Source organism: Pomacea canaliculata, linkage group LG4 (genome assembly GCF_003073045.1).
Source record: "Pomacea canaliculata isolate SZHN2017 linkage group LG4, ASM307304v1, whole genome shotgun sequence".
In the NCBI taxonomy this organism is placed as follows: Eukaryota; Metazoa; Mollusca; class Gastropoda; order Architaenioglossa; family Ampullariidae; genus Pomacea; species Pomacea canaliculata.
This window is the reverse complement of record NC_037593.1, coordinates 15,656,716-15,666,452: the sequence shown is the minus strand read 5'-3', so window position 1 is coordinate 15,666,452 and position 9,737 is coordinate 15,656,716. Positions and strand designations below refer to the sequence as shown.

The 9,737-nt window shown below is 41.5% G+C and overlaps 1 protein-coding gene across 1 annotated transcript; it reads right to left on the bottom strand.

Annotated features, from left to right (window-relative positions):
• Positions 1-5,621: 5,621 nt before the first annotated feature.
• On the bottom strand, positions 5,622-8,250 carry LOC112563308 (galactoside 2-alpha-L-fucosyltransferase 2-like). The gene is made up of 3 exons (XM_025237174.1): positions 8,061-8,250; positions 7,867-7,941; positions 5,622-7,267 (listed from the first exon to the last, which is right to left on the bottom strand). Exons 2-3 carry the CDS (start codon positions 7,889-7,891, stop codon positions 6,072-6,074), a joined length of 1,221 nt encoding a protein of 406 aa, XP_025092959.1. The 5' UTR covers positions 7,892-7,941; positions 8,061-8,250; the 3' UTR covers positions 5,622-6,071.
• Between the last annotated feature and the right edge of the window lie 1,487 nt (positions 8,251-9,737).

The following is a 9,737-nucleotide window of genomic DNA, read 5'->3' as shown; positions in this document are numbered from 1 at the left end:
AAGCCGAGATAGGAAGGGAATAGGGGATGAAACGATGATTAAGAGAAAGAGGAAGAAGACAAGAGAGGGAGATGTGAAGAAAGATGAAGGAGAGAAACGAGACAATTACCATTTCCACATCGTAAGCTGAAATCTTCTTTAAAATTGTGCAGGGCTCCTGAACACAAGATTGTCAAAAATGTCCAACACATGTCAAGCTAATCTAGAGCGGTAGCTTATACTATGTTTTGGAAACATGTTTGAAGAAATATGTTTGCATTTGTGTCTTTCATGTATCATCTACACTGCTTTAAAAGCGATTCAAATGTGACGGTTTGTTTGTTTGCGTAGAATGCGGGGACATAAATCATCACTCACTTTCAGCATGAGGAGTAGAAAGGTCTTGTGTTTAAATTTCATATTTAACCCCAAGACTTTTTCCATAGACCACTGATTCTTCAGGTCTGACCTCTTCACTAACGGAAATGATCATAACTAGTGTTATTCTTATAAGACTTCAGTGATTACAATGTATTTAGCCATTGTTTCATCAACTGTTCTATATGGACAAATATGTCCACACTAAGTACACATACAACTTCATCTTATAAGACGCTTTACAAATATCTGTCTTCTCGATAGAAAATGCGGGTTTGTGCAGAACCTCACAAATTTATCAACTGAAGACATTTTGAAGCCAGCTTAATTGATACTAGTGTACTTATTAGTGACACATGTCACCCAAAAAGCTGAAGGTCTATGGAGGATGGTGGACACGACACTCAACACACCGGCAACGATCGACAGGTAGAAGCCGTACCCGTATGAAAATGGAGACGATGAAATAATGTCTAAGTCTGTAGTGTTAACAGCGTACACGCCTACCTCCATCGCCACGCAAACGGCTGAAAAAGAAGAGGAGGGGCTGACATGAACATTTTATGAACAAGTCTCTTACTTCATGTTTTCTTTCTATGTATTGCATATCGTTTGTTTTCGCGTGCTAAACGAAGTTACCGACACACCTGTTTACAAACACAAAATGTAGGGACAATGAGGCGGAAGAGAGATATAGAGACAATTGAATATTTTATATACATATATGGAAACAAAAAGAGCGGGGAAAAGAGAGAGAAGGGAGGAAGGAAGGGAATAAACTAGGGAGGTAAACCTCTCACGTCTTACCTGCGGTTGCACTGAAAGCCCGAGCAGGAAATGTGAGCTTCTGTGTGTCTTCTTTGAAAATGTGCATGACTCCGAGAAGAAAATTGCTGACAATAGTCCCCAGTGCGAAAATGGACAACGACTGACAAACTTTCATCCAACTAGAGAAACAAGAGCCAAATAAAAGTCTAGAAACACGCGCGTCAGTACGCATTTAGAGTTGATCAAGCATCCCCTTCAAATTCTGATAGCATTCAACAATTATTTAATCTAAAAACCAAAATTTAAAAATTAAAGAAACAACGAAGAACTGAGGAAAAGGGTTTTTTTTAGGAGTACATTAATACCATCGTAAAATTTTCTCCTATTTTACCTTTTAATGGTTAATTTGACAGCTCTCTTTCTCTCTTTAATTTACTCTTTCATGTTTCTTTCTTAATCTCTCTTCTATTTTCTCTCTCTCTCTCTTGATGATAGTTTTCTTCTGATAGACTGGCTGCAAACTTACTTATGGACACTGAAAACTTACGTATATACACTGAAGACGTACGTCTACACATTTTAGTCCTCTTGGGTGTACACTTACCTTCACCTTTCCAAGTACAAAAATCTTCAGTACAGAACAACCCAGTTCCCAACGAACCAGGAATGTTCAATTTCACCCACCCCGATCCGGCGACAGCTACGAGCTGGAACACAGAGGCCACCCCACTGCATCCGATGGCCACACAGACCGGAATCTCGGGAATGTACATGGACATTGTCGCGTGTCGGCGATTGTGTTGTTGTCCTGTTGGGCTTCCCGTATTTTTGCTGGCCTGTCGTCGGGTGTGCGCGCACGTATGGAGGGGAATCAGGGGACAGTTCACGCCTATCTTGTATAACCAGACCCGTCTCGCGAGCGGATGTCATTGATGTCGCGTTGTTGTCATGCGTCAGGTACTCCCAGGTCTCTTCTTTACGGGACTGGAATGCACCCCCCCCACACACACACACACCCTTGACTTTTCTCCACCCCCTTTTTCTTTCTTTCTTTTCTGTTTTTTTTTTCCTTCGCGAGCGCGCGGTCCTTGACGCGTTTTTCTGTCGTTTCTGGACAGTAGTCATCCAGCAACGGACGGCGCCGGACGTGGGGGACGGTCCGAGACCGGGGACCTGGCTGTCGGCGCTGGTCTCTTTGTCACAAGTTGCACACTGTTCTAGTCTGTAGGGGCCCTGGTTGGCGGTGGGAGTGCGCGTGAGGGCGAATGAGAGGATTTTTATATGTTAAAAACCATGTTCAGATTTTTGAGTGCAAGACATGTTGCTTCACAATGTTATGTTTGCATTTGTGATGGCCGGGTCGCGGAGCCTGTGGCGCGCATCCGTTTCTCCCTGTGTGAATTTGTGTGTCTAGGACTACTAGTCTGATGGTTATATATATATATGTATTTGTATAAGAACATTTCTTATAAAGTGAGCGATTTTGTGACTAGTCTGATGGTCATATATATGTATGTATATAAGGATATTTTTAGGAACTGAGCAGTTTTGTGAGAACCGCCTGATGATTGCATGGATTGTTCTCTCTACAGGCTTCTACTTATTCTTCCTCGTATTCTTCTTCTTGATGCTTTTTGTTCTTCATCCGTGTCGTAGTTTCTTCGTATTCTCTTCGAGCTACTGTCCACCATTGTGTCGACCGTCTACCCTGCATCCTCATCGCCTCGTGAACACGTGACCCTGCTGCGCCAGTATTATTTTATGCGGTTAATAAATTTGTTTTGTATCGTAAATTTTCGTCTTTGTCATTGCTGCATGGTCTGCGCTCAGTTGAGGTTCGACTGGTACGTCGCGAACCGTCTCCGGCCGAGCGGGTGGTTGTGCGTTCGTTGCCAGCTGTTGGAGCGGTTGCGAGCGTGCCTCCGGGGACGGTTACGCGACAGGCATCTTTCCGCCGTGACTTCCACAGGTCTTGTGTCAGTTGTAAAGTGCTGTTTATGCAGGGGTTTTTTGTGTGTTTGTTGTTTATTTGTTTTGGCTTTTTAATTTTTTTTAGATTTTGAAATCCAGTGAGGAGTTTGGTCATTCAGTTCCTAGTTGATCGTAAAATCTGGTATCTTTCAGTTTCTGAAATCCTTGAAGAACTTCGTTGTCAGTGTTGTTGTGGACAAGAGTTTTTACTAGGTGAGCTATTGTCTACTCATTGTCAAGATCTGTTGGACCGTATATATCTGGGTAGGACACGAGATGAATTGACAACTGATATGACGCTCTCAAAAGGTAATGGCGAAGTCGCTTTGAGAAATCTCATTGAAAATGTTTGAGAGAGGTTTCCTCTCACCAGAAGTGCGTTCTGTGTATTACCTAAGTTCATAGCGACCGAAAATTCAAAAAGGGTTATCAAGTGTCATTTGTACGGTCTTATCGGGAATATGACGGCTCCCCAATCATTATTGTTGACATAGTAAATCCACAAAAAGAAACGTGTTGTCCAAAGATAAGAGACCTTTGATCGTAACTTCTTAAATTAAACTTGTACATTATTTTTATTGCTGTGCTGTATTTCCCCGGTTCTCTAGAGAGTTAGGCGCCCATTCAACAGGAGGGTTAGAGGATGGTAAATGCACCACATGAGGATCGTCGCCGTTGGTGTGTACATCATCGGTCACTGATGTTCTACTCACTCAGCTGTTTGTTTTTAACTTTTTTTTTAAGAAGACACTAGACGAAACAGGGATAAGGATTCCTTGTGGGGAACTAAAGCTAAGCAGTGAAGTGTCGTCCACTTCTGAAGACAGTTTCACACTTTTCTTCGAAAAATTCATGTCAGCAAATCAAAAGAATTCTGTTGTGGAGTCGTGTAGACACATTAGACAAAGCCTAAACGTCGTTTTACGTTTTTGGGAAAATGTTTTGGCGGGATGGGCGTACCATGTGATAAATTGTGTTGCTAGGTTTATGACTTGACCCCGCTCCACCCGTCCAGGGAACGGTTGATAATGTTTAAGTAAACTTCCTAGTGGAGACGTGATTTGGGTGCGACGACTAGAGCAAAGGTTCTTTTTAAAGCAGTTCGACCACGGCGAAGGAAGGAGGGGATGGCATGGAAGGAACAAATGTTCAAACAGCCTTCAATAACAAGTTGTGGGAATTTTTTTAAAAATTAGAGTTCATCAGGTCATCTGTGGAGGCTTCATTTATTAAGTGTCCATCTTATGTTCTGTCCCTGCGTCCAAACACAATTAAAGGCGCTGATCTTCGTGAGGAAGATGAGAACTCACCCCTCACCCCTCACATGTCATAAGTTCGTATGGCTATCTCTCTCTCTCACACACACACACATACGACAGAGAGAGAGAGACAGATTACCCAAACGTGTTCACGTTCTTGTCATACCTTTAGTCCCAAAGTCCACAAGAAGACATGTTGCTATCAGAGTTATTGCCTGTAGGGAACTATCTGCGACACCCTGGTTGACAATGTAGTGACCTGATAATGCGAGGTTTCCTGTCATGTTATTTCTCTCTTCACGCTTGCAACACGTTTGATTTGCTACAACTTGCATGAAGTCGCAAACATACATATTTGCGAGGAAATGATTATGTAAACAATCGTTAAACATGGTTAATGGCAGCATAAAATCAGACTTTGGTAAAGAAAACCTTTGGATAATCTCATATCAAGCCTAAAGTAAACATGAACTAACAGTTGTATATTTGTAACAGGGACTAACAGTTAATAAGTGTGGATAGTACTTAGGGTCAAATTATGAAGTGGGTCAATGGCTAAGTGTGGGACTGAAACAAAATGCAAAGTTATTGACATAAGGATTGGAAAAATATAAAGCTGTTGACGTCACGAATTTCCTGCTGGTAGTCTAGTAGATAAAACACTCGCCTGTCACCACTGCAGTGAGAGGGTTCAGATCCCGTCTCGGGACACTCTATAAGTGTCCGCAGGTGAATGTGTCGGTCTGCAAGAGTGTCTATATGAAAGAGTTTATAAAAGAAAGTATATATCACTGTGTGTGTGTGTGTGGTTGTGCTTCTTCGTGTGTCCGTGCGTGCGATTATGAACTACACTGACCGCAAGGCGTGGTTTTAAAGATGAAAAAAAAATACGTAGACCTGCAACGTATTCTTGAATAAATCATCATATTCTGCAGTTGTTTTCAGGGAGACAACCTGTAGTTCACAAGTCCTAGAGCAGCAGTTACCTATAGTAACGTTTTGTGATGAGTAGTACTCACGCGACTGCTTGCGAGACGTGCGTGCACATCTACATGTGACTTGCAGAGCTTCCCAAGACGGACATCAAGAAATCATTCGTTTGAAGTTAGTGCATACCACTAGGTCGTTAACTTTCCGTTGATGACCATTAACGGCTTGAGCATTGAACCATATTCACCCCTACATGCACACACACACACTCACTGCACCTCGGTTAACTAACGACGTAGTGTTAAATGGTCATCAGGTGAAAGTGATGGTGGGCTATATTGTTCCTTAGAAGGTGGAGCAAACATCAATGATAATACAATAATGCAGTTATTAATACAGAGCTATAAAATTATAAAAAGTTAGAATTTTTTAATATAAAAGAAAAAATTACAATGCCTTCAGAAGTTACTTAATGACATTCATCTTCTACTGTAGAGGGATTTCTTTAAAGGATCAAAAGGGAGGGACCATCATGTATAAAAAAAATATTTATATTGAATACCTCTCCCAAGGATTTTTCAAACCATAAATAATTACACAAAGTAAAAGCTACACTTCATGATTTTAAGTTATTTAAAATATAATTTTTAATGTAGTATATTTTAAAAAGAAACAAAAATTTTGAGATTTAAGATCCTAAAATAGATGAAAGTCACGACACGACTGTCAGGGGTGTACCTGCAACTCACTATCAACTGCCAACATTGATGGCAATAACACTGTAAGTCACGACAAGGCAATCCAGGTTGGACAGTAGTAGTCAGTTCCGTTTGGGCTAAACTGTCCCGAGAGAAATGTACCCGGGTTCACGAAATCTCGGTAGTAGACGGTAATCCCGGGGTTCAGGAAACTAGCCCACCATCCGTAGGACCCCACCGTCATGATCATGTGATCCAGTGACGCAAGAATCATCATGTCAACAGCAGGCGGCGAATTCGCCTGCAGCACAGTGACGTCACTTGTGTTTGCAAACTGTTCCTTGCACCATTCGACGTCATCCGATGAGATAACAAACGTGACGTCACGGAACCTTTGTCTGACGTAGTCCATGGCGTGCACAAGATATTGTACCGGAGCTGTCTTATATCCCCAAATCTCAACTTGAAGGTAGTCTCCCCGTCGTACGTGGATGCCTGTCAGCGTGCGGTTGTGCTTGTGTCGGAGGCTGTCAACCACTTTGCGAGCCTGGGTCACTATAGAGTCCTTGAACTTCATCGCTTCTCGTATTTCCGCTTCGTGTTCAAAGAAATATCGCCACGACTCAATGTAATGCCCGATCCTGTAATTCTTGTTTGGATCCAGCTCAATGAACCGTGGGAAAAATTTGCAACACACGGGCTCTTGTACAAAGTTCTCTTCGCACTGGTTTGAGTATTTGACAGAATTCTCAATTATCGAAGTATTCTGCAACACATCATGTAAAGTAGACGACATGCCTAAAAAGACGGGTATCCTATTTGTTTTCAGTGCAATCCCAATAACAGACGCATACTCAAACATCTGATTGCCCAACCTGCCTACGGCTCTTGCGCAGATCACCTTGGAACCGTTGATGCTGTCCAACGAACCAGTCGTTGTAGTGGTGTTTGTGACAGATGGTGGAGTAGATGAACTTGGGAATTCCCAGCCTCCAGTACATGAATTTAGAGGATACAAGAGAGTGGTCGGCTGATGCAAATTTCTATCGGCTATAGACGTGTATTCTGGGTTTTCAGACTGTTGATTATCAATACTCAGGATGCTAGAAGTTGTAGGGTATCTTGTGCTCACATTAGTGGAAGAATCATGGTCATGGTCTGCTGCTCCCGACTGGATGCTCAGGTCGCTGTTTGCAAGTGGAGCAAGGAAAGAGGGCGTGAAGTCCACAACATAATGGCGTCTTACAAACACCACCAAGGCAAGAACGACGCAAAGGATTCCAACTGAAACATAAATTAATAACGGAATTAGAAAAAATTGATAGAAGATGAGAAAGTTATGATGATGAAGATTATTTGAAGGCCATGTACAGTGATTAACGGGCGTTAGCTACTTTATGTGTGTAATAAGTAACATTTGAAGCTGATTGATCCTCTATCCCTCGTTTTGATTACTTTACAGTTGATGTATTAGATCGCTTTTTTTACTCAAAATAGTGAAGAACATGAAAATCCTCATCCTCCTCATCATCATCATCATCCATCCATCCATCATCCATCATCCATCAACCATCAGCCATCATCCATCAACCATCGTCAATCATCATCACTGCTTGTTAACATCCGTCAGTCGACAGAACACGTCTTTTCTAATTTGTAGAAATACTTGATTTGTCGACATTGAAAAAAATGTGAAGAGGGTTTTTAGCATGTAGGGTTAGGACTAGGGTTATGAAGTATGTAATGTTGCTATTGGCCAGATGGCCTCCCAAAAACTAAATAAAATTATTCTCTCTCTCTCTATCTCTATCTCTATCTCTCTCTCTCACACACACATGAACGACAGAGAGAAGATCAGTGGATTATTAAAAAAAGTAGCTTACCAAAATATCGTGTTTTCTTCCCCATCCTTGATAGACGTATGTTGACCACTTGAAAAATATTTCCAAACACTTAATCTGTAAGGAAAAAAGGAGTAGAGGAAAATACCCCCAAAGGGAGAACATAAACAAACAAATAAACAAACAAACAAACAAACAACACAACAGATTAAGCGGAAAAAGAATTAATTGGTTACCCGCGTCGCCCGCTGCCACCGCAATAGCCAACTGTCCAGGGTGAAATCCGCGGTCGCACGGTTCGTGATTAAGACAGAAACGATGATTAGACGTCAGCAGCAATGAGGAAGCCGAGGAGAGATGTCTGTGGTAACTTTTTTTCAAATATCTCCACAAGACATTTTATCTCCTGCCTAAACCCACCCCAAGACTTCCTTTTATGACGACATTTCTTTTTTCACTCGTGACGTGTTTCATTGATGACGCTTTTGTTTGATGATGAAGCACACTCGGTCACGAGCGATCCCCCCCCCCAACTCTATCGCCCTTCCCGTCCCCCAAATACTTTTATAAACTGATAGTGCGATCGTGACCTAACGAAGAGCACTCTGGCTCAAAGTGTATAAGTAAAAGTCAAAGAGTAAACAACAGTTGATACAACCAAGCGAAACATATCCACAAAACACATATTTCATTATAGACTGTTTTTATAACTTCCCAACATGTTTACTTAATTATAATTGTTTTGTTTCATTTATACTACTGATCACGTTTAATCAGTAGCAATAGCTGAATTTATGAAGCATTGTAACGTTTTGTGAGAAGAGTGCAGTTATGGATGTTTGCGAGTGTGAATGTACATCTACATGTAACTACGCTCGAGGCACTCTTCTACCCTTGTGTCACACAAAAAGGTCCGGACAACGTTCAACACATTTAATGTTAAAAAAATCAACCAAAAGAGAATTAAAAAATAATGATAGTTCTGTCTATCGTCCGTAGTGAATGATATCCGAGGCAACGAGCCATTAAAATGCGTGTTTCATCTACTTTTGCTATAAGCTTACAGCTCTACCTGTGCTACTACAAAGTAGGGATTTGAACCCTGAATCCTTACAAGCATTCTGAAAGACCATGTCAACATTTTACAGATGGTTTAGAAAAGTAAACAAGCTTCGTTGGTGGAAAACCTAATTTTACTTCAAGTTTTTAGTTAATATCTCTCAAATTACAAGTACAGTATCACTTTTTTTTTCCTTTTAGAAGAGAAATTAGGAAATAAGGGACGTAGTGGGCGAGAAGGGTCTGTGATAATGCTGACCGCTTTTAACCTCACAGCCCTGATGTATAGTTCACCAAAAGGTCTTTGTGGAGAACCAATGATCTTACTGGCACTCTTGACCACCCTCGTCAAACCAACTTTATCTTTGATAGAGCGAACGCCAAGCCACATTGACATATTGAATGATAAGATGCTTTGAAAGAGGCTGCGATATACTAACTCGAGGACAGGGCTACTGACACCAGAATTCCTCAATTACCTCGGCAGGAACAGGCGTTGATGTGCTTTCTCTAAAAACAAGGCTGGTGTTTTCCTGAAAGGACAGTTATGTTGTCTAGCAATGTGCCCAGGTACCTAAAACTTTGCACCTGTTCTATTACCTCATTATCAATAATTATGGGGTGTGGACAGGTTGATATTTTCTTACGTCAAGGACCACTTCCCTAGTTTTGGAGACATTGAGCATCAGGAAGTTTTCTTCAAACCATGAGTCTAATTTCTGAACCTGGAGGAAATAGCTTGCCAGCGACTCCTCATCCTTGAGCCCAGCAACCAATGTCATATCGTCTGCAAACTTAATCAGTGATAGGACACAATTTGAGAACTCCGTCCTGACTTCACTAGTATAAACAGA

What these genes read in the sequence shown, in the direction of transcription:
- LOC112563308 (XM_025237174.1), bottom strand. Translation starts at nt 7,891, where the DNA reads ATGGGGAAGAAAACACGATATTTTG. An exon ending in GAAGAAAACACGATATTTTG is followed by an intron (nt 7,268 to 7,866) that starts GTAAGCTACTTT and finishes TTTATGTTTCAG; the next exon opens with TTGGAATCCTTTGCGTCGTT.